This window comes from Xiphophorus hellerii, chromosome 19, assembly GCF_003331165.1.
Source record: "Xiphophorus hellerii strain 12219 chromosome 19, Xiphophorus_hellerii-4.1, whole genome shotgun sequence".
Classification (NCBI taxonomy): domain Eukaryota; kingdom Metazoa; phylum Chordata; class Actinopteri; order Cyprinodontiformes; family Poeciliidae; genus Xiphophorus; species Xiphophorus hellerii.
Genome location: NC_045690.1, coordinates 11,924,286 through 11,949,621, shown reverse-complemented (window position 1 = coordinate 11,949,621; position 25,336 = coordinate 11,924,286). Strand labels below are relative to the sequence as shown.

The 25,336-nt window shown below is 37.9% G+C and overlaps 1 protein-coding gene across 4 annotated transcripts in view; it reads left to right on the top strand.

The window, feature by feature from the left end:
* The window catches only part of LOC116708905 (latent-transforming growth factor beta-binding protein 2), a 105,472-nt gene that overhangs the window by 53,098 nt on the left and 27,038 nt on the right, over window positions 1-25,336 (top strand). For all 4 annotated transcript variants that reach the window (XM_032547042.1, XM_032547040.1, XM_032547041.1 and 1 more), the window contains 11 exons: window positions 8,143-8,217; window positions 13,552-13,674; window positions 13,782-13,946; window positions 15,555-15,836; window positions 16,630-16,649; window positions 16,859-16,895; window positions 18,471-18,545; window positions 19,381-19,506; window positions 20,518-20,646; window positions 20,826-20,945; window positions 21,223-21,342. In XM_032547042.1, coding sequence (XP_032402933.1) covers window positions 8,143-8,217; window positions 13,552-13,674; window positions 13,782-13,946; window positions 15,555-15,836; window positions 16,630-16,649; window positions 16,859-16,895; window positions 18,471-18,545; window positions 19,381-19,506; window positions 20,518-20,646; window positions 20,826-20,945; window positions 21,223-21,342 — 1,272 coding nt within the window. The remainder of the gene's footprint in view (window positions 1-8,142; window positions 8,218-13,551; window positions 13,675-13,781; window positions 13,947-15,554; window positions 15,837-16,629; window positions 16,650-16,858; window positions 16,896-18,470; window positions 18,546-19,380; window positions 19,507-20,517; window positions 20,647-20,825; window positions 20,946-21,222; window positions 21,343-25,336) is intronic.

Sequence of the window (25,336 nt, the reverse complement as noted above, 5' to 3'; positions counted from 1 at the left end):
TTGTGGCTGTTTTTGGGGAGGTAACATGCTGTAGGCTGAGGGGTCTCACGCAGGAAGACACAAAAAGAATAAAGAGAATGTTAGAAAGAAAAAAATTAAGTCAAAATGAAGTCATGTACCATGTCCCAAAGGCCTCAAAGGAAAATTCAACATGATAAATACTTTGAATTTCCTTTCACTGTTGTTCTCAGTTTAGCGCTTGGATTTATTATTAAGCTCTAGTGCACTCTTCTCAGACTGATCAGGGTTCTTCAGTAATTGTGTAGTTTGGACACTAGAGCAGCCTCTGAAAAATGATCGTATTCCTTTGTTTTTTTCACTCTGAGTGTGTCAGCTGTGAGCTTTTAGCATTGAGAGAAGTCTTATAGCCTTATACAAGCCTCATGCGTCTCCCATTGAGTATGTGATAATTATGCCATAAAAGCCCAGCTTGTGTCTAGGCGTGCAATGCTGCCATTGGCCGGTTTATTGCCAGTCGCAAAATGTACCACTGACTGAGGGCACATCATCTTTTTATACGCAAAGAAGATGCCGGTGTAAGCACAGTTTAATAGAGTTTGTGGATTTAGTTTTTCCTTCCTGTCTCCACATTAAAGTCAGCATATTTACGTGGGTTTCATTTGACCCACTGTTAGAAACTCATTGCTTCTGTTGTATTCTGGGTATGTCTGGGAAGTTTTGTACAAGCATTTCACTGCTCTTTATTATGAAGCAGGACATTATTTACCATTACAGAACAAGGATGTAATGTTGTAGTTGTGGCAATTGCTGTGGGTTTGTGTATGTGAAGGAGAGTGGTCATTCTGGAGGTAAGAATGCCAGTCTGTCCCGTCTTACTGGGAGACGAAGCCTTCAGGAGCCAGGACCTTTAAAAGTCACATGCTGAGGATTCCTGCAGTAATGAGATCCAGATCAAGCAGAACAAGCTGTAGTTAAAGCCATCCTTCTGGCTGACATGAAGAGGTGGAGTAACAAAACAGGCCTGCACTTAGTTCCAAACTCGTTGTATAATTGCAATTTATGAAACTAGTATAGAGATTCTTGGACTTGGATACTAATAAAACATTTTTAGCAGTAACATCAAATTGCTTTGGCCCAAGTCTGACCGAGCCTGACTTCCTGTAAGCACACTGACAACCCCTCCCTTACTGTACGTTTCACAGTTATTGGAGTTTCAAATACTATTTCTTTCTGCATCTGTCAGTGATGAGTAGCATCCTCCCTGTGACTCTCCCAGTAGGAGAGTCACAGCATTAGTGGGAGGATTCATATCAGATGTCCTCAAGGCAAAAAGTAACATAACCCACCCACAGGAGCATTCAATTTTTCTAGCTCTGCAACTGAGAGTCATGGGGTTTATATTTTGCTCTCTTCTATTTGTGCCTTTTTGCAGTGAGGAACAAGTTGATTGTTTTTTTTCCAATTTGTACACTTCTGTCGTACTCATCCATTTCTATTTTGCACCTAAAAATAAAGATTCTTACTATTTCTTGTTATGTAAGAAAATATCTGCTTTAATGAAATTTTAAACAATCTTTTAAATTCAATGTTTACTGTACCAATACAGTTTTTAATACTGATAAAATCAAGTTTTCTTTACTTTATATATTAAAAATTTATTTCACAAGATCCATGCATAATATAAAACTTACTGTCAACATTTCAGAGGAAAAATTTGTAGTGGGGACTTTGTTCACTATGAGGTTCAGTTTTGATCAGTCAGATAAAGCTGATGCAAGGGTCAATCACTTCCAGATTTTCCCCATGAACTCATCCTTATGAGATGTTCCATTAATTCCCAAAACATTCAATTTACCTCCACAGAGGGCCAGAGCTTGTGCTTCCTAATTGTATTAGCTATGATCAAACAAGAATACTTGTTAACAGCCAAATAAGCCAAAAAAAGGGGATTACTTGGCCTCTGAAACAGAACACATGCGTTGGAACAACTCCACGACAGCTTCTCATTGTAATTTAATAGAGACGTCACATGCCTTTGACAATATTTTATCCACTGATGTTGACATAGTGACATTCCTTCACAGCTAGAATGATGAGGCTATTAGCTGGGCAACAGCATGGCTAATCACGGTTGAGGAGACCTAATCGAGATGAGAAATTAATCCCAGTTGGAGGAAGATGAATATGAAATTTGCAAGCCATATCTTAATTGGAGCCAAGCTAAGTTAAGGAACAGGAATGCACCGTGGTATGCTTTCTCCTGGAAGGATCCCAGGTGGTTAATATTCCACAGTGAGTTGGAGATTATAAAGGAATGTGTGTCTGGTTCAAATGTGTTTGATGTGGCTCACACTGTCATCACTATCTCTGATGCCCTTAAACTAAAGTGTCAAACTATATGCAAAAAGTGACAATGCATAACTTTATGAAAAGAAAAATAGCATGTTTTAGGTAGAGTTGTGTTGTTTATCAAAGACTGTTTGCTTCTGTCGTACATGTGTTGTAGATTGACTCCACTGAATATGTTAGATGTCAGTGTTGAAACGATCAAACTAGAGCAGCCTTTTGTAGGTTTTAGGTTGTCAGTGTCATCAAGGATGTTAATGTTAGCTCCATGTGTTTATCCAGCAGATGAACCTCAATTAGTTTCAATAGCAGGGACTCATTAAACACATTTCATATTATGTGGGTCCTCCTGTTTGGTAAGTGCTGCCTGTGCCAGTAATTTCTGTTTTTGGAGTAAAAAACTTTCTCCTTCACTTCACTTTTTTGTTCTAAAGAAAGTTCTGGCTAAAACTCCAAGAAACTAAACATTTTCTAGATGAGTTGTATTTGCCCTTTGTTCTGTAATAGCTTGTTGGAGATCAAATCTTTGGATTGGATTCTAAGTAGGTCTTGGCTTTGGTGGTGATGATTTTCCTACAAGGTTGCCCCCCTAGGAAGGGTAAACGAGAGTGTCTCCTGTTTCTGTCCTGTGTTTTTATCCCGTCTCCTTCCTTCTTCTACACATTCTCAAGTTTTCCATCCTGCTAAGTGAGAAAGTGTGGTTGTCTGCAAGCAAGTCTCCTGAGAAGCTGGCAAAAAGCCCTCATTCCTCTGATTGATGGACCAAGGCGCTCCGTCGTCTTAGAAGAACAGCCTAAAAACTGGGAGGTCTACAGATACATTGCAATAAATTCAACTATTAAAGATTTCTGGACAGCTTGAGAGCACAAATTACCTGAATTCCCATCTCCCGTCTCAGTTTGCTGGTTTTCCCACCCTTATATTTCTTCTTTCAGTGTGTATAGGCTGTCTTTTCATTCATAATAAGTCTCAGGGCCATTTATTAAAAAAAAAAAAAAGTTCATATCAAAGCAAGAAATAAAGGATTTCTCTTCATTCAAGTTGGCACAACACAGACAATCATGTGCCCCTGAAGGAATTTGAATAACACTTTGAAGTCAGAGAATTTAAGCAAATATTATTGAATATTCTCCAGTGGAATGCACAACACAATTGAATGGAGATGAGAAATTAGTGAGGGGTGACAAAATCTTTTGTTGGACCAGGCTAAATGGATAGACAACAATTGGTAGATTTTTGTCTGTCCTCCAAGACTGCGGACCCAGACTTGTATGACCCTAATGATGTGCAGCTTAAGCTCACTCTTGCAAACCACTGCCCGAGCAGCTCTAAATTTTCTACACAAATGATTTTAGATTGAAGCATGGGAACCATAGTCAGACTCAAGACTCAGCAGCAGTTTGGCTTTCTATCATCACCATCCAGTCTCTCCATTTGTCCTCTAAACTCTGACATGAACAAGGGATATTTGTCTATACAAATGCCCTTCATTGGATATTTCTCTTTCTTTATACCAGTAGATCTGCAGGTGCTAAATCAATCAGGCCAGTCCATCTGGCACCAAGAGTCATATCATAGTGAAAGTCAATTTAATCCCCGTTCTTCTCCATGCTGAAGCTCACTTTGGACCTTTTCATTACAATTTGCTATTTGTGATAACAATCAGTTGAATAGATATACCTCATTAATTGGCCAGAGAGTGTATGTTAAAATTTTATTATTGAAAAAAAAAAATCCTCCGGACCGCAACTAAGCTATACCTGTGGGTACATAATGCAGCCATATTGGATTTTAATGTTAGGTTTGGCAAGAAACCTCAGGGTTTCCCACTTGGTTTTCGACTTCATGGGGCCTTTCCTCTGTTTCCCTCAAGTTGAAATTTGGAAATTTTAGCTTCTCAGTAAAATGGTTTACATGACTCATACAGTTCATGCAGTTCAATTTTTTTGTTCTCATACTACAACAGAGCAAACTGAGAAAGGTCAAGTCCTAGTATGCCAGTATGGTGGTACTTGGAGGACCTAATTTTTACTGCAGGGATTTGCCATATAAGTTTGAGAACCATTGCTTTAAAATACTTGAGTAATTGAAAACAGCAAGAACCCTGTATGTTTTTAGAAAAAAATAAAGGCAGCCAGTTTGAAGTCAGGTCATTGATGGCATCTGTGTGCTGAAGCTTCAGCAGCTGGTTTTTGACACTCTGCAAACAAATTGCCTCCAGGGAGCAATAAATATGTACCGAACTGAACTCCAGTAACAGCCACTCTTAGGGCACACATGAGGAAATGTTAAGCTCCGTCTGCCAAATAATATATGGAAATAAATTTTAGGAAGACAAAGGCTTCCTAAAAATTAGGAACAAGTTTTTCTGTTAAAGCATTGAAGTTCCCACTGCCTGCAAAGGTCTTTTTCTGCCTGCTAATAAGCTTTATTGAGACACAGCGGCCTCCCCTACTGGGCTTCCCTTGGCACATGCATATTTCTGTCACTCAGGTCTGAATTTCCCTGATCCCATCGCTGCAGGAAGACATGCCCGTCGCTCCAACACAACAACTAATTACTCTGAATCCTCTGAGTAGGATTATCAGGGTGTTGAGGATGATGAGGGAACGGACGGACAGGATGAGAGGCATTACTTTGACACATCCGCCCCCACCTCTTACTCGCTTTTCAGGCTGCTTCCCTCATCCTGACCCACTTCTGCTCCGTCAGTCCTCAGGTACACTGACCCTGCTTGGTCGACCGGGTCACAGCAGGACCATAACACAACTTCCAGGACCCTATTCCCAAAGAGCCTCCATGTGCCAGACATTCCAGTAAGCCCTGGTAAAACGAGACAGCATTGTGACAGATTGCAGGGTGTTATTTTACTCAAACGTGTTTGAAAAAGCTCAAAAAGCACTGATTGTTTGCTATAAACAGTGTTGCTTTTAATGTGTAATGATGAAAGAAAATATGCCACTCTGTCTGGACCTGTTAAGGATCCAGATGTCCCTTTACGTCATTTAAATCCACCTTTCTGTCAACATGTAGTCACAAACACCATCTAACTCTCCCTAAACACTCCAAAAGGGAAGAGCTGCATTCTTTTTGCTGGTAAATCAGTGATTGCGTCGTTTATGGCATACGTCAAGTTTGTTTTCTCACTTTCGTTGCCCTGGCATCAGATTCAAAGGCAGGCATTATTTTGGTCAAGTCTGTCATGGATGGGTGTGGTGGATACTGAGGGTGGGCTTTCAAAAAAAAAAAAGCTGGAATGTGAGGACTAAGAAAACCACATGATGTAGCCAACCTAAACTAAATAGTACATGCAGAATAAAGCAGACAAAACCAAAAGGAGAACAGATTATATATTAATCTATCTATATCTTGGATTATAGATACATTTATAGTAATTTTCATTTAGGAAATTAAAGGAAATATATTGACTTGATGCAATTCCTTAGAAGCATAGATGTACACCTTTTTCCACAATATAGACACCAATTCATATTACTGCTATGTAACAAATTAAGAATTTTCACATAAATTTTGTGTTTCTGCATAGATTAAATTTATGTAAAGTGGAAGGAAAGTTTGACCCTACCCTTCCAGACTTTTTTGCAAATGAAAATCTTTAAAAAGTAGTATGCACATGTATTCAGTCTCCCCTTGAATCTACTCTACAGAAGCATCTTTTTCTGCAATAACAACTGCAAGACTTGATGGAGATAGTAAAATTTTAAGTCTCACTGCAAATTCTCAATTAGATTGAGGCCTGAACTTTGACTTGGTCATTTTAACACATGAAATGTACTTATCTTAACCATTAAATTATGGTTCTGGTTTTGTGTTTATGTTCCTGATCATTTCCCTGCTGGAAAAGTTTTATTTTAATGAGTTCAACTGCATGTGCCAACTTTTAACTCTGTTGTCAAAATTGTTTCCTAAAATAGAAAATTATTCTTCTAGTTGTTTACTTTCTCAGTGAGCGTACTACTTTATAAAGAATAAATATTTTGTGGGGGTGTAAATAATAACAAAAAAGACTATCAAGAGTAGGACTAACTTCTTTAAGCCTCCTGAGTTTGTGACGGTAATATGAATGGACAATAACAGCGAGAAACTTTTCTCTCTTGCTAACAAACCCATCATCAATCCTTTCAACTCTTTTCAATCGTGCACATTTTCCTCTCAGAAATCATTGAATCTTTTGTCATGAGATGACAAACCTGTCATCTCAGTTTATTTCACAGAAGGTTCTGCTACCAATATTGATTCTGTTTCTGCACAGATACACAAAACTCTGTACATTCACCAGTCCCCATCAAACATGCAGACACACACGCTCTTGCTGAAAGACAGAGTCAGTTTTTGCCTTATGATAGTCACATTGACCGGTCTGTGAGCTAAATGAAGCGTGCCGAAGCTTGACTGCCCGCCAGGCGAGCCATGACAACATGTTTTCAGACCTCTGACATTGACAGCCGACCCCATCGAGGCATCAACAGACACTCTGGGTTGTTTACTCTGGCACCTCCGTGAACTTCTAATGTACACATCAGAATGACACACACCATTAGATTTTTACTGTTCTGGCTAAAAAAAAAAAAAAAGTTAAAATAAGCTCTGGCCAATCATTGTTCAGAAAACTCTAGATCAATCATCATTCTTTCTGTTCAGAGTTGGAGCACTATTTTAATATGTATCATCGGTGTGGTCGATGTTAAAGGTCAGGACTTCCTCAACACATTTCTGACTTAAACATTAACTTCATATTCCCTGATGAAAGATTAATAGATATTTTTCAGTAGATGATGTTAATTCTGTTTGCTGCTTAGCTGCACTGTTTTATAAAATATTACCATGAGAATCAGTTTTAATATAATTACTCTCTCAAGGTTTCTCAAGATTCACATTTAGTTAGCAACCCATAGTTTTCCTGTTGCTCAGTTCAGGTAGTGAGTTTTGCCTTGGGACGTTACCTCTACCCTTTTTCTATGGCAAGCCAAGAAAAAAGTAGTGAAAGTAAAAGAAATAGTAGTACAAAAAAGACACAAATGCATTGCTTTCAAAATGTTTATCCTGCTGAAAGGTGAACCTCTGCCCCAGTTTCTGGTTGGTGTCTTGTAAACCAGAGCACATTTTTCCACATGTTTGCTGTCTCCTGCATAGCTTGTGGAAAATGTTAAATCCTACTTCTTATGATTTTAATGCAACAATTTTCCTTTGCAGAAAGACTAAATTTATGGTGTGCGCAACTAATAGTTGTATCCTAAGCTGTTAATCTCAGCAGAATCTCAAACCTTACAATGGGCCAGGTTAAAGGCCATTACATGAAATGTAACACTACTTTAAACTCTTATACAACTTTTTCCTGACATGTCTGCTGTTTTCCTTAGTCTTCCTGAAGCTGTTTGTTCCCACTGCGCTATAAAAACCTCTGAGGTCATCACATAACGCCATGATTTGCAGTATGTTGTAATCTATAATTTGCTAATTAGGTGACTTCTAAAGGAAACTATTTGCACTGGATTTTATTTATGGGGGTCAGAGTAAAGGGGGCTGAAAACAAAGGCACATCACACTTTTTAGTCTTTTATTCAAAACTCAAAAACTATTAATCCCCTTTCTTTTACCTCAAAATTATGAACTAGCTTCTCTTGGTCTATCACATTAAATCGCTGTGAAATACACTGAAATGTAAGGTTGTAATATGAAATGTGGGAAGGTTCAATGGACTAGAACACCTGTGAAAAGCTACAGACTGGTATATTATTGGTATATACAGTATATTATTATTTTCACTGTGAAGTTTTTTACTTTGCTAAACTATGCCTTTTTTCCTGTTTGCAGCATATGCAGTGATTGCGAATGGACAAGTAGAGTGTCCCAAAGGTTTTAAACGAATGAACATCACACACTGTCAAGGTAAGTCAAAAAATACATTGAAAAAGTTGTTTTGAGTGTAGATAGCCATAGTTCTAATTGCCATGCCATATAAAGAATAGGAGCTTCATAAAGAGACAGAGGCCCAATTTCAAGGTACCAATTACAAACTCAAGTTTCTTTTAAGTCATGTTTGATGTAAACAGCATTTTTATAACATCTGAAGAACATATTTGATTATGTTATAAAAGGACACTATGTGCCTGGAAAAAAACATGCCACCCCTTTAGTAGAGTTTTTGCTTCATTTGGTTGATCTGCCGTTTTTAAATGTTCCAAGAGAATAAAACCAGCGTGAAAGCCAGCAAAGCAATCCATCTGTATGTGGCAACAAACTTCAAAGATCCCACATGCAGGGTTCTCTCTCAGCGTCATGGGGATGGCAAATTATCAGCTGGCTTTATGGTCCGAGAAGCAGTAACCATCCACAGGGTCAACTCTGTGGATAGTCCCTTGCTAAAATATTCAGAGCATTTCTGTTTGTTCATGGTCTTAGTAAATAAGCGATGTCCGAAAATCAAAGGAAAAACTGCACAGCTTGATCTAAGGGCCAACTCTGACAACTGATGTTGATGCATAGAATAACAAAAACAGTCTGCTTAGAGCTGTGCCACTGACTTGATTAACAGTGTCATAATCCAAGGGGCAGTGCTTACTGAAGCCTATGGAGTATAATAACATAATGCTTCAGTGGGCAGATTTGGACACCTCCATGACAGATCTCACTATCTGGTTCAGCAAGTTCAACATGCTTCCTCATCTACCCATATTTAGGGATGTTTTCTTTGATATCCTGAGCACAGACAACACTCCACATAGTAAGGCCTCGCTTGTACAAGTGCAGATTTATTTTCCAGTAGTACGTTGTCCAGCCAACATTTGGTGAAATGTGTTTTTGTATTATTAATACTTTTCTTTTGTGATTTTTTCAAGCTGTTTCTTTCTCCCAGTCACTTCTGTTCCTAACAACCCATAGCTGACAGTTAGCCATAATATTTGGCTAACTGTCAGCTATGGGTTAGCCAAATATAATGTTTTAATTGCTTTAAAGTCTCTATCCTGCATAGCTGTTGTGTTCTAGTTTCTCGTATCACCCCACCAGTCAAAAGGACAAAAAAAATGCTTCATGTGAGAAGTTTTCATTGCTCTCAGTATGGCGTCAAGCATGCCCAAGTGAGCCTTCTATTTTCAGCTCCTTCTTGTGTGTTTTATTGGAACATTGGAATGCTATTGAATAATAGGCCTCATCTACTGTTGCTACGGGGGCTTGCAAAACTTTTCATTCCTCTTAAAATGTTTCACTTCTTTTCATGTTGGAACCACAAACTTAAGTGTTTTTTTAGAACCACCTTTTGCTGAAATCACAGCTGCATATCTTTTGAGTTACATCATCACCAGCTTTGCAAATCTAGAGATTTTTACCTAATTTTATTTGCAAAATGAAAACATCTGGTTGTAATGTGACAAAAATCTGGAAGAATTGATAGGTATGAATACTTTTTTAAACAATCTGTATGTGTGCAAATGCTCCAGTCACTGACATCCTGCCGAGAGTGTGATAAGACATCCTTCGGGGCCTCGGTGAGCATTCTGACTTCAGAGATGATCCCTTATCTTCAGATTCTGTTATGGGGAAACTTGTCCAGCTGAATTGGCCATTTGTAGCTGTGCTTGTTGGATGAAAGGCCCACAGAAATGCAAGCACAGGCTTTGTTGTGGGTAGTAAACTTGCACTGGTAGAGGGTCGTATTACTCATATGCCACATCAAAGAACAGTTCATAGGAGTCTTACATAATTCTTTTGACGTTTTGGATAATCTAAATAAAAGCTAGCAGCAAATTTAAAACACTCACATTTGACATTCATCATCATAACTACTGCCTGATGTATCAACATTAATTTGCCTGTTATGTTTCCCAATGATGGCTGTTTGTTAACCACTGTTGACAGTCGTTAAATAGATGTCATTTTTGGATCCTGTTGTTGTGTCTGGTTTGAAACTTTCGTTCTTTTCATCTTTTATTCCTTCACAGATTAATTTCTGCCTTCCATCATCATAGCCATATACTCCTGCTATTTTCCTCTTATCCATCTTAGTTCTTCCTATCCTTTTTTTCCTACCTTCCTTGAAGTCCTATAAAGACATCTATATATAGACATTTTAATATTTAACTTGCCCAATATTGGACAAGTACAATATTTAAAACTTGTCCATAGAAATATATTGCATAATTTTATATGAACCATTTTATATATATCTTAAAACAGGCGTGAAGAGTTGAGACATCTGAAAATTGCATTCTGGAGGGGTTTTTTTTGTTTGTTTTTTTTATAAAATATGTGCAAGAACCCTGATTACACCTGATACTAGAAAAAAAGGAGCCTGATGTCAAAAACTTTCTTGCTGCTGTTCATAAATAATCCTACAAGTGACTGCATTTCCCAAATGTCAAGAGGAGGCGAGATGAAACAAGGTCACAGAAACTGTTTGACACTTGGTGAACATGCCTCTTCACTCGCAATTAGACTGTAAAAACAATCATGTTAAAAGCTACTTACACCAAGCATGAGCTACCAAGCGTGAACTCAAAACACATCTTGAAATTAGTTCTGGCCATGACAGGTTGTCATGAAAGTCAGTTTCAATCCCAGTCTTCCCAGCAGCAGACTGTAACAATAACGCTAATCTGAGACCTAGCTGAACGGCGCATTAAAGACCTCATGTGATGACGGCTGACCTGAACTCTGACCGGATGCTGCTTAAACGTAAAGTCACTGCAGCACCTGCACTCACAACACTGACCAAAGGTATTTATAGATGAAGGGAGGCCATCTCCCTTCTTTAATTGACTTTACAGCATGTGCTCCATCTGGACTCATCCAAATAGATAGCTTATGCTGACACAGACAGCGGTATATGTACGATGGGATAAAATAGAAGCTGGAGGCTCAGGAAGAATAAGGTCACCCTTTGATTGAAAGCTCGGACCTCCGTGGAGATAAAACAAAAAACAAAAAAACAGCATAATAGGAAAAGATAGAAAAGAAGAAACCACAAGAAACAAAACAAACTTTATGGCATTCCTTGGATTTGCTCATTCCTCAGAATTTATCAACCTCAAATCCCTTATAAGCTCACATTTTCTAGCAGGAAGCAAAACAACCAAACAAGAGCAGATTAATTAGAATTGGGGGAAATTTGTGGTGGCAGGCTGTCAGGTTGCAGTCATCAGAGCCATGGGAAAAGACCTAATGATATAGTCTTTGTTTAACACAGCAAAACAACAAACTTTGCCTGGTCCCAGTGGGACTGCATGACTAAGCACCTCAAATATGTCCCCCATGCTCCTGCCTGGCATATCAACTTGACTGCATGCCTGTGTTTCATTTAGTGACTCAAGAGGAGACAAACTCCTCCTACAACTTTCACTTATAAATATAAACTTGAGAAGCTGTTAAAATACTAGACACTTTATAGGAGAGATCTTAAAATGGCTGGCAGACATTAGATAAAGCTTAGCACCGATGCAATTTTTTGTGATTAAATTTCTTATATCTTTATCAAACTACATTCAAAAGGGAATATTGAACATTATTGTACCTCTGATGGCATCAAAAAACACTGAGGTAAACTTATCAGAGTTCTTAGAAATACCTCCATTGTTTGCATGTTTTTACTCTTGATTTGACAGTTTTGTATTAAAACTTATTCTTCAGTTGTGTTCTACAGAGCCTCAGTACATCATCGAAGCTGTATGTGATTTAGGGATAATTTAGCAAGTAAATGCCTATATGTAATTTGTGAGTAGATTTATAACAGAATCCAATGGAAGATTGTATTATCTCCAGACATAATTTTGTCATTTCAGCAAAACATGTAGAAAATAATATATCTTGCCAGTATCAACTACAGGTAAAATCGCAGTAAATCCTAATATTGGCAAAAGGGTATTTTGCCTTAGAAATCCAATCATACTGTGAAACTCATATACTACTTAGATTCATTACACACATTGTGCTGTATTTTTGTGCATTTTTTGATTATGATTTACAGTGAAAACCCCAAATTCAATTCTCTGTGGGATGCCTACATAGTATGCATTGTTTAACTCACTCCCTGGTCCTTTTGCTGAATTGCTTCACCTGGAGTGGTAAACTCAGGTTTCAGCTCAGATTGCTTTAATAATGGTCTTCAGCTCAACTTAATATTGGCTCTGATGTTTGTCGTCTTCTTTTACATGACTTTGTAGATTTTGGGTTTTTTATAAAGACCCGTTTGCTGGCCAATTAAGCATAGCGATACTACAGCCATTAAACAGGGTATTATTACAAGTGCAGGTGCAGGAAAGGTCACTTTACACCACAAAGCTATAATCCAGCCCCCCTTTTTTTCCAATGCAGCTAAGACACTTGTCAAAATTTCTCCAGTCAGAGAACAAGCATTTGGGAAAGTTCAATTCAAATCAGACTTTAAATGTTCACTTGTAATTTTAAATACTGGATGTACAGTATTACAGTGCCACTCTAGTAGCATGTCATGTACATAGGTAAGGTGACACACACAGTGTAGCTTTTACTAGTGTTATATGGAAACCTACCTAAACAAAATTGTGTTGACTGAATCCTGAAAACCATTCATGTCCTTGTGTGTCTTGGGGAATATCAGAGTCAAACTCAACAATTAGCTTGAACTCTCACATCATCAGATCTTCATCACGTTCTTCTTCATCATCTGATTTCTATTGCTCCAAGGATTCATCTCAACCAGAGCTGCCTAGGTCTGATCCTTGCAGCCTGTTATACTGTTATCATCCTGGACAGCATTTTTTAAAAATTTTTATAAGATCCAACAACATTCATTCATTTTTATTATCCTTGTGCAGCTGTTGATAAAAAGAAATAGACCATAGGTTTGTAATTTAGGGCTCTGTGTTTCAATGACTCCTCAGATATTCTTTACATGCTGAGAAGAAGTTTTTTTTTTGCTTGTCTCCACCTCATCATCACTCCTTTCTTAATTATAAACAACTGTATAACCGTAATGCTTCCAAGTTTCATCGGCTCTCAACAGACTCAAGAATTGTTGTGAATGTTTTAATGCCTTCAAATGAATTCTTTCCTTTTACTTTCATCATCTCTGCTGATCTGCAGGCACAAAAACTTTGTGTGCTCCCAATGAAGTACAGAGCTCTAAATCTGATGTATAAAGTTTATTTAGGAAGTTCAGTTTGAGTTCAGAAATGACTTCATGGTTTTTCCAGAATTAGAACGTGCTCTTTGCTGGATGACTAACGAACTGTGTTTTTCTTTTTGTAGACATCAATGAGTGCCTGTTGCCAGGGATATGTAAGAACGCTGAATGTCTCAATACCAAAGGAAGCTACAGGTGCACTTGTAAGCCAGGTTATATGTTAGATGCTGCCAGAAGCCACTGTGTTTGTAAGCATTACTTTTTTTTCTTCAATCATTTTTCTGAGTCGAAACGCAAAAAAATGTTTCCTGATATGAGTTAGTAGAACATAATAGATCTTCTGACGTCTCCTCAGCTGACAAGGCAGTGTCTGACCACAGGGCCTCATGCTACCGGTCAGTGTCATCAGGAACATGCTCTCTTCCTCTTGTCAATCACATCACTAAGCAGATATGCTGCTGCAGCCGTGTGGGCAAAGCCTGGGGAAATGGATGTGATCGATGTCCTTTGCCAGGTTCAGGTGAATATGTTTTATGAGATTTTGCTGCATAACTTTCCGATGTCTGAAAACGTACTTCTCCATTTTTGGTTGTACTGTTCGGGCCATGAAACTCTATGCAAAGTTGAATGTTTTTTTTGTTTTTTTTTCAGATATAAAACTTCACATGTAATATTATGCAACGGTTGGTAGAGCACAAGCTAAGAATATTTACCTCTCAGTTACCATTCTTCTGTCTGCCAGGCATGCAAAGTATTTCAAAATAACTAAATGTGTTTAGAGTGGAAAAGGACCAGAAACATAACAGTTTTCATATTTTGGAGGCTACATAATAGTGGGAGTCTGCCATGTGTTATCGCTCCAGCCCTCAGAGAGAAACCCCGCTAATGTACCAAAAGCAAAGCTACGCAGCAGAAATCCACTGATTTGCCAAGTGAAACATGGCAAGTAGTTGTCATCTGCCTCTCCTTCCAGATCTAATCTTCAAAGTCTCAGAGAGAAACTAAAGTGGTTTTATGAAGTTTCTGCTCTGCCAAGTGATTCCTGGGGATTGTCGTAGATGAGTTTTTACACCCAGACCTCCTTGCTGCTCATAGTCGGATTATTTTAGGCAATGTCTTCGTGACTGGCCAAGCTGTTAAAGTCATGTTCTGAGCACAGCACTCGACCTAGTAACAGGAGATCCTTCATATTTACTCTACACTTTAAAGCTGATCTTTAACATATATTCTCTAATTTCCCTCCATTTTAACTTCATCAGTCAGTAGCCCATCATATCCACATTTCCTGCATCTACATCGACCGCATATCTGTCGTTACTCATATCACTATTCCAGACTCTTCTGGCACAGAGTTGCTGGTTTCAGGTCAGGTAGGGGACACAGAGTTTCTCACTTGTAATGGATTCACCATTGCTGGGTTTTGTTGGACTCAGACACAAAGAGGTGCAATTTGCCTCCTTTTATCTCGCTCGCCAATCCCCATTAGCCACTCACTCTTGTGCCTCTAAACCAGCTCAGTTCAAGGGTCAGTGAGTGTTATATGATCTGCTACCTGCTTCACAATCATGGCTGTGTGCATCAGACTTAGAGTGCAGATTTTACCCCCAACTTTCTAATATAGTTTAAAACCTTTTAGAAGCAACAATCAACTGGGCCTGGGGTGGATTTTCACCTTCCAGTAGGACAGCATCACCTATCATATCGCCAGAGCCAGACCTAAAGCATATTAATGTGATAAATGACCTAATCAAAATCCGGACCTAAATCTGATGGAGAATATGTAACAAGACTACGGACGCCCTGTAAAAATTGTACCTTTGGTGAGAATTTTAAATACACACATCATGGAATTGAATATTACATTCATCTTGGAATTGATTAAGACTACTTTGAAAATCTGTCTCCTTATACAAAAATATTAAGAACATTTGTGCAGCACTGCAGTGAAATACAATTTAATCACATACAGAGGCCATAAATGTGTAAAAAAGTATTCCTGCCTCTGTTTGGTGAATGGCTCTTTAATCTGACTGTCAGCCAGTTTCTGAGTTTTATTAGTACAAGCTGTTACTGTGGAGATTATGGTTTTTATCACTTTTTGTTTGCGCGTGTGCTTCCTGTCCTGCAGACCACTTCAAGGAGATCTGCCCAGCTGGTCATGGATACACATACTCGCGCTCAGATGTGCAGATTTCTCTCAGGCAGCTGGAAGATGATGAGCTGCAGAGCACAGGAGTGACGCTGGAGGAGCAGGAGCCTGAGTTGCCATCCTCCCAGCCTTCACGACACAACAACTACCCTCAAACACCTCAAATACCCCAGTACCCCGAGACACCACGAGTACCTCAGTACACTTTGACTTCACAATATCCCTCAGAATCAGGACAAGAAACACCTAAACTGCAAGACGGTAACTATTTGCTTTTTTTTAATGATTGACCAAAGATCAACACAATGTTTTTATTTTCCCACGTAAATTTTTTTTATACCAACCCAGAACATTTTTTGAAATTGTTTTTATTTTTCCCCATCCATTAAGATGAAACCCTTATGGGTTTCACAGCACCTCACAAATATTATGGACCAAACATCTATTTCCTCTGGATTTTCAGTGAATATATCTTCTTGGCTGAATACTAGAGAGTTAGTTTTATTGGCAGCATCAAGATTTTTTTTATTTATTTCAGCACACAGTTCTATAAATATTCAGATATTTGTCCTATTTATCAAGGATTTTCCCGTCCCGAACTGTGTTTTCATTTCTTTAACTGAAGTATTGCTCAAATCAGACTTTGTTTTATGGCTTGGAACAGAAAATATGCAGTCACTGATACCTCTTCAACCTTTTCACTTCGTAACCATAAACTCCATTGTATTTTATTAGAGTTTTATGAGCCAGACCAACAAAAGTTGTGTGTAAATGTGAAGTGGAAGGAAAATGATACATATTTTCAGGATGTTTCAAATACTTAACTATTATACAATGCTCCTGTTTTGGTCTGTCACATATAAACCAAACAAAAACAATAAAGTTTATAGTTGTAACAAGACAAAATGAAAATATTTACGTTTATGCCTGCTTTTACTAGATACTTTGTATGTTGTTAATGTGTTTTAAACAATAATTAGACATTCAGGAATGTTCCTGTTTGAGACTGATAAACCTGTTTTTCTTTCTTTGTCTATTTTTTTATTTTTTGCAGATCTGGAAATTCTGATGCCGGTAATTTTTTCCTCTCTTTCAACCCTCTGGCATATAGTTTTGAAATGCTTTTCTGAGGACAATATGCGTATGCTGTGTAAGCTTGTTATGATTATGTAACATATTCGGACCACATTTTGGTTGCTACAGACACACCAGCTTAGCAGAGACAGGCATGAATTTGAACACTCTCAGTTGTCTTCAACTTTTTATATGTGTTTGTTTTCTAGCCGCCTGTTGTGACGGACTCAACACCAAATTATCCAGGTATTTCTTTCCCCTTTTTCGTTTTAATCACTCCAACATAATGGTGAAACCAAACCAAGCTGTTGTTTCAGGCTTTCAGGCTGGTTTGATTTAGTATTTGAGTCAGGTGCAGACATGTTATGTGCTTGCTATAAATTTCCCCTGCTCAGCGGTGGCAGTCTCAGTCTTTGCCTCCACGCCAGTGAAAACATTGACATTAGTCTGGAGTTTGCCTAAATAGAATGCGTCATCTTGATTCATTTTAGTTTATTGTTTTTAGACGTTAAAAATAATATGTAAATTTTTTTGCTGTCAAGAAACAAGTAACAACTTGATATTGTAAGAGACAGGAAGTAACACTTTATACTAAAGGTACATATCATATACTGTGGTAAACCTTAAGACATGGCTCACACTGATGTACTGCATGAATCAATGCTGGAAGATTATATTGTAAAGTCCTATTGCTCATGTACCTAATAAGCATTGTTTTGGGGATTAATTAGATTTCCTCTCACGCAATAAGTTGTTCATTGTTTTGGCACCAAATTTATGTATTTTTTTCTTAAATATTCCAACTAAATACTTTTCTTGGCTTAGTCTTTCATATTAACACCACACTGTTCTGATTTATGTTAATATTGTGATTGTGTCAGGCCTTCTTGATGTGCTGGAGACTTTAGTATCTGCATTTCTTTATAGAAAAGGAGATACTAATTTTCTGCTTTCCAATAAAGATACATTTATTAGGACAACCTCACATGTCTAACGATATATATCTGACTTGGCACATAGATCTATTAGTAATCCACTCAGATTTTGCTGCTATTGATGACGTTTTAATGCAAACAAAGATTAAATGTGAGGCTAAGACTTTCTTAGTCTTGCTTCATCTTTGTGCTTTTTTGATATGACTTGTTGATAATAAGGCTGTCAAAATATTATTTGTACTTTCTGTTTTGACATGACCTGATGCTAATTAATATTTACTATTACTAACTTTTACTTGCTTGTTTGCTGTATATGTTTTCTTGGTAATAACACAAAGCTAACATTAATGTGTGTCCTGTCTGTTTTCACCTACTTGTTGATACTTTGACTAATCGTAACGTAAGCCTATCAATGCTCTGGTATAATATAACTTAACAGCAGCTTATCTATTCTTCGTTTGATACAACTTGATAATTAAGCTATGCTAACACCAGAATGTCTACTTTCAGACAGGAAGCTGCAGCAGACAATACAGTCTTTTCTGTAAAAATGTAAATGTTGTAAAATGTGAAAATATTGCCTCTAATTTCTAGTTTGATTTTATAACGTAGCTTCATAATTTTCTTTTTAAGAATCATTATCATGTTGATAAAATATGGATGATGTAAGGTCACAGAAATCTTGTAATGGTGGATGCAATAAAGACAAAATGTCAGCCTAATTTGATATCTTATCAGTTATTTCTCCTTCAGTAAAGCTATTACTTTATTAATTTATGTTGCGATGCAAGAATGATCTTGTAGATATTTTCTACATTTATTAAACAATGGTATCCAGTTATAGTTATGTTGTACAACCTTATGACTCTCCTCATTATTTTTGTAGAGAGCTCTCCAGACTCCCCTGATTTCAACATAAGGCCAGATTTAAAGGAAACAAGCCCTGGAGTTTCCGTCACTGGTAAGACATGAAGTAAAAAAAATACAGAAAGCAGTAAAAAAAAAAAAGCTCTGTCTTACAACAGTACATACATCTTAAATCTAAATATGCTGATGGGAGGAGGGGTGCAGTGCTACCATTTTAAAAAAGAGCCCAATTCTTCATTTTTTATGTTTTATGTCAACAGCTGGCAGACAGCGGGACATCTTATAAGGCATTTTTGTAAGCTTACCCAAAGTAAAGCCGGAGAGAGCTTTATTTGACCCGTATTTCAGAGCCAAGTTGGCTTTGAGCTGATGTGCTTCACAGAGGGTAGGGAAGCAAGAAATCGAGAGAGATTGTGCCTCTTGGAAGGGTCTGTCATCACGAGCAGACAGAGGCCAAATTTATAAAAAGTGGAGGAGGAAGAGACAAGAAAGCGGGAAGAAGTTTGTTTGGCTGAAGAAAAATTGTGATCGACAGACCGATTACAGGAGTAAGAAGAATTACCGATGTCATGCAGAGATAGTGCTCCTCTCCTCTGCCAGGAATCAAGTCACGTCTTGGTTTCATCTTGCTCGTTTTGGATGAAAAAAGTCAAGAATGAAGCTAATGTCAGGCTCGCTCGTGCATGTTTCTTTGCTCTTAACTCTTTGTAAAAGCTTCACACCACCTGTTAGAACACTATACTTTTGTAAAACCACTCCTCTCATCCAAGACTCCATCTATAAAATAGCAAAATAGTTACCTGCAGAGCACAGCATGTGTTTCTGGAATGCATTTCTTAATTTTTTACAGCTCCATTAATGTCAGTTCAGAAATGTTCTTGTCTGTTTTCTGGGTAACGACCATGTACATCTTTTGTTTTTTTTCATAGGCATTAACAAGTGTGCTACTTCACCAAATATATGTGGGCATGGAAAATGTGTTCCTGTGCAGAATGGATACACTTGCGACTGTGATCAAGGGTTCAAGCTCAATGCATTGCAGAACAGTTGCATTGGTGAGTAACAAAGAGAGAGGTACGGCTACATCGCTATAGATCTGAATATTTGGATATGTTACTCAGTTATTGCAGATTCACAACACAGAGTGATATCCAGTCATAGTCAATAAATTAATTCTGATGAAGCTTGTTGCTCAGATTAAAAGTACCTTTTGAAAATAATCTTTAAGCAGGTATTAAAGATACCTGCTGAAAGGTATCTTTACCTGTGGTAAAGGACTGTGGTTTCATAAAAACCACAGTCCCCCAATATGCAGTTTTATTTTAAATTCTTTCAAAGCAGTGGTTATGTGTACTGCTTGCTCACATTTGTTCTAGCACTCCTTTTCCTTCCACCCAACTTTCTTGGATACAGCACTCTGTGAAAAACCAGCTTGTTAAGGAATGATCTTTGTTGGTGCGCCAATAACGTTTGACTGGACAACTGTGAAATCAGCATGATTGTGTTTCCAATAATAAAAAAGCCTTTAAGAATTTTTTTATTACTCCTCTGTAATAATCTAATTTTCTGAGAAACTGGATTTTAAGTTTCATTTCCCAAAATCATGATAATTTGCAGAAATAAAAACTTAAAATACATAACTATTTCTGTCATGAATCTAAATGATACATGAGCTTAACTTTTTGAATTGAATTACCAAAATAAAGTAACATTTCCATTCAACTATAAATGGGGCTGGGTAGGATTTAAAAGGTTTGATGTTTACCAGCATAAAACCTTGTTGGCTTTGTCTGCCGTCATTATAATGTGAATAAATTATACAAAACAGTCATGATTTTTAGAAGCCTTGAGAATGCAAGCACGTCAAAAATGAAAGGAATTTGTTTGTTTATGGTGATCCGTTTCATGATGCCTGTCAACAGCCAAATGAGATATTGATAATTTATCTGACAAAGGGCTTGTCTGCAGCCTTGGATTCATTGTTGAAGCACTCCAGTTACAGGGCTTCAATGTGTTCACTGCTTCCCACTGCAATCTAATGAACTCTTCACTTTTTCTCTTCGTAGATGTGAACGAGTGTGAAATGGACCCATGTGAGGGTAAGGGTCACTGCATAAACAGCTATGGCTCCTACATATGTCAGTGCCACAGAGGCTACAGCCAGGTGATCACCCAGAACAGGAAATTCTGTCAAGGTGAGACACAGTCCAGTCTACAGTGTTACATACAAGGCTTCCAGTCATCCGTCCCAAGTCAGCTGTTAACTCCCACTTCAATTTTTCTGTCAGCACTGTTCATTTTAAAAACATCCTCTCATAATGAATTCCTTGGAACATGAAAGCCACTTTCTTTTCCGCTTTCCTTGATTTGGCAGACATCAACGAGTGCAGCATGCCCAACAAGTGCCAGAACGGCCAGTGCGTCAACACTGAGGGATCTTTCACCTGCGAATGCAATGACGGCTACTCCAAATCAGGGCGAGACCTTTGTGAAGGTGATTTTCATGGATCAGCACAAACTCACGCATCCAAAGTCGAGTTCATTCGTCAACACAAGCAAATCTTATTTGTCCAGCAAAACACATTTTGTATTTTCCTCTGCTCAAAGCCAGGAGAACCATTCAGCTCCCTCCGTTTCTGGGGGATTATGTGTGTACTTATTTGCCTTTCTGACCTTACTACCGCTTTCTTCCATTGATGTGTGCATTGTTTGAGGAAGTTTGTTGTAGTAACAGCTAAATCGAACAATGTTTTCGTTCTTTCCCTGAGCAGACGTAGATGAGTGCAGAGATCACAGCTCCTGTCCCAACGGCATCTGCGTCAACACTCTTGGCTCCTTCCAGTGCCAGACCTGTGGCTGGGGCTTCAGGCCCATTGGTGGGAGATGTGTAGGTAAGGCAACCTAACACCCCATCAAACCAGCAGGACCACCACCAACCCCCTCTCTCCAGGTTCCTCAGGGCATTTCAAACTGCTTTTTGGAAATAAACTGGGTTTCCTTCTGGTGCAGTAATTCCTTTCCATGTTAGTTTACGATGACGTAACTCTTGCTTTTTGTGGGCATTGACAAAGCGAAAAAGAACTTAAAAACCTCTCGACTCCTTGTAATGCAATGCAGTTGACCAAGTAGCGCTAGCAGAATTGAATTTGCAGCTTTGTGGCTTATTGCTCAGAGGGATGCTCTCACTACAGATGTGCATGAAAATTTGAAATTAAATTAAATCTTATGCTTCAACTGAGTTTATATTGGATATTTTCAGTCCTGTGTGGAACATTCCTGAGCTCATATAACAGCCTGAAACCACAGTGACTGATGGTTATATTGCACAGACTGATCGCAATCCCCCACTTTCCTAGCTCATTTAGTGATTCCATGTATCCTCCTAGCCTCTGCATATTCCTCTTATTGTTTAAACTCATTCAGCATGTTATTGCTGATCCTTTTCGTATCACCAGTTCCATAAAAAGATTGTTTATAGTACTTCAATTTGGGAGAGTCCAAATATTTTCTCTTGGCCAGAACCTTAAATAAACAGCGTATTATTGTTGGAGAGCTTTGACCAGTGTAAATGTGAAGCCCAGTAGGGACAAGCGCGCTTTATTACTGCCGTCAGGGTAGGTGAGAGAAGCGAGTAGTCACAGGAGATGTACGAGTGGGCCAGGAGGTCAGTTCCCTACTGCAAAGAGGTCATGGCACGTAAACAAACTTTCCCTCTCACTCATGATGCTGTCTGCGATCCGGTTTAAGGCTCCTATGTCTGCGATCCGGTTTAAGGCTCCTACCAGGGATTAGAAATGAACGCCAGACTACACATGGAGCATGTTTACTTAAAACTAACACGCTTAGAGCTTCCAACCTGAAAGTGGCCTTATTACATAACAGCCTGACTGGCGTTACATATCCATTCCCCTCCGGATGACCTTCCATACCTCTAATTTGCTTGGAAACCTAAGCTCCAACTATATTCCAGAAATATGAAAATATAGAAAAAAATATAGAATATGAAAATCATTAAAATATATCAATGTTGGAAAATGTGAAAGGTAAAAACTAGTCCTCTTCATGGATTTATCAGTAAATGTTGCTCATATTTAAAATCTAATGATGCTCTTATGTCCAACGAAAACAACACCTAAGCTGTTTTATTATGTCAGTTTATTAACAGTATTCATTTTGTGTAAGAAATAATGCATATCTAGTCCCATAAAGCACATGTAGTTCCTTTATTACATTACATTTGTTACATTCGTTGCATACACTCTTCGATTTCGCAAAACAGTTCAGACAGATTTTAAGGTGAGCATCTATGAGATGATTTTTTCCCAACAAATCTGAGTCTTAACAGAAATTTGTATTCATCATGAGATTAAATTATACACTGGTGAACTCAAGTTACTCTGTTTAGGTCACTTTTGATGGTAATTGGTTGTACTCTATTTTAATTAAGTGTGGCAGAGCAAAATAAATATTGAAACCACAAATTCCAGATTTATATTTGTAAGAAAAACCTGAGAACCATAAACTGTTTTGAGTCAACTTGACTATTAAGTCTTGCTTTTTGTTGACCTATAATATCAAACACACTGAAGTTTGTAGTTGTAATATAGCAAGAAAAAGAAGAAACTGTTCAAAAGTTTGAATATATTTTCAGTCGCTGTATATTGTAATTGATAGGGAATCTATAGATCATGGTTAAGTGTAGACCTGTTGCAATAAACAATAAATCAGTTAATTACATGATAAATTAAAATGAGCTCAATAATAGCCATTTGCATGACTATTTATTGGTTTTCTCTTTTCTCTCTTTCTGCTAAAACTGGTCTTCAGTCTGGTGCATTGGTCTCAACTAGCTCTTTTTTTGAAGGCCAATTTTGTTTACAGAAACTTTGGAATTCATTTTACTTGTTTCTCTCGTTTTGTTTCTTTATTTTGGATATTAAAAATGTTTTTCAGATCCAGGGTTAAGTGTTTATTAGCATTTAAAGTTTATTGATCTTTAGGAATGTGTTCTTTCATTGTTATGTCATTACCATTATATTGCTTGAAAATGGTCTCAAAATAACAACATTATCATTTATTGTGACAGGCCTAGTTAAGTGTAAATATTTTAACTCTCAACATTGACAGGGACAGTGCGAACAGGTCCTTTAGTACATGTCTAAGCCTGTGGGAGTCACATAAACCAGCCAACCTCAGTGCCCAGTTTCCAGTATTTGCTTCAGTCAATTGACGACAGCACAAAGCAGCAGTTTAGGCCCAATTGGCCGAATCGAGGATAAGCCTAATTGTTGGTGTGATAGAGAAAACAGCTCCCTTCCCTTGTCGGGGCTTATCAGGGAGGTCTGAGTGATGCTTGATGCTGATTGCAGGGAAAAATGGTGGGCCACAATGACAGACGTCTGGCACTGCCTGTGGTTGGGACAACAATACCAGCTTTGTGACTCTTTTATGTTGTCTTCATTGCATTTCAGGATCTGTATCAGATCTCAGGAACATCCTTCCTTCCCTTTTTGCTGGAAAATTACTTTATTTGTCTTCCTCTTTGGACCTTTCTCTAGCTCAGCATAGCCTAATCTAATCCAAAAAATGCATCTTTTAACACTTGATAAATATTGCTATTAAATAATATGTTTACAACATTAAGGTGTTACACAGATGCATTTTCTGAAGTGGTACAATCGTAAAAGGTTCTTATAATGAGGTCGGTGTGTTGATGTAATTAAATGAGTGCAGCTTGCAGTTATTCTGCAGGGTAGTTATGTTTTTATTGTTTCCCTTTTCCTCTTGAACCATCCACAAACTTCTTTTGAAAATAAATCTTTATAAAATCCTGGACAGGCCTGTTTCAGTTGATGGAAACCCAAATTATGCATTCCGACCTGGCAGTAACAACAGCTGTTAAGGGTTTGCAAAAACTAGCAGTAAGTCTTTCAGAACTGGTAAGAAATTCTGGCCCACTCTTCTTTGAAGAATTGCTTATCCATGTAGGAATATGTTTAAGGTAATACCATGTCTTCTTGATCAGGTTTAAGCCCAGCCCTTGCCTAGGCAACCTAACATTCTTAAGCAGGATTTACTGGCAGAGTGGTTTTGAAGCAGGAAAACAACCCCAGATCATTATGCTACCACCACCATTTTTGGCTGTCAGTATGAAGTTCTTTCTTCTGAATTGCTGTGTTCCAAGTTTGTCTCCTCATATTACAGAATATTTTCCTATAAGTCTTAGAGATCATTAAAAAGTATTTTCTGGAAGAAAAAAAAACAAACTAGCCTTTGTGTTCTTGTTGAACTCAACAGCACTTTAGATGCTTTTCTTGGGTTTGTTGGTCTCCTGGAAAAGTTGATTCACTCTTGGAGTAATTCTGATTGGTTAGCCATTCCTAGGAATGTTCATCATTGCTCCATGCTTTCTCTACTTGTAGACAATAGCTTTCACTGTGGTTAATTGGAGTCCCAAAGCTTTACAAATGACTTTGTAACCATTTCCAGACTAAGAGATGTTAATGACTTTGTTTTTCATTTGTTCTTTTATTTCTGCAATGCATCATGCACCATAATGCACATACATGATGGTGCATTTTGTGATATTCTAGCTTTCTTAATATGATTTCTTGATTTTATAGGTTTTATAGGTAGTGTGTAATAAATAAAACTGAACCAAACAATGTGGATAATCACAGTCAATTAATTATTTAATAAATGTGAGTGTATTTATGAGTTAATCTCATGTGTTTTACTGAGCAATAACACTGGTGGTTCATAGTCTCTTGAAAAAAATCAAAACAGTTTAAAACAAATCTGTTTACATGTTTGTTTTGTTAGTTTGGGAATTGACACTTGAATCACAATGTGTAGTTCTGGTGAAATTAACCCATTCATCCATTT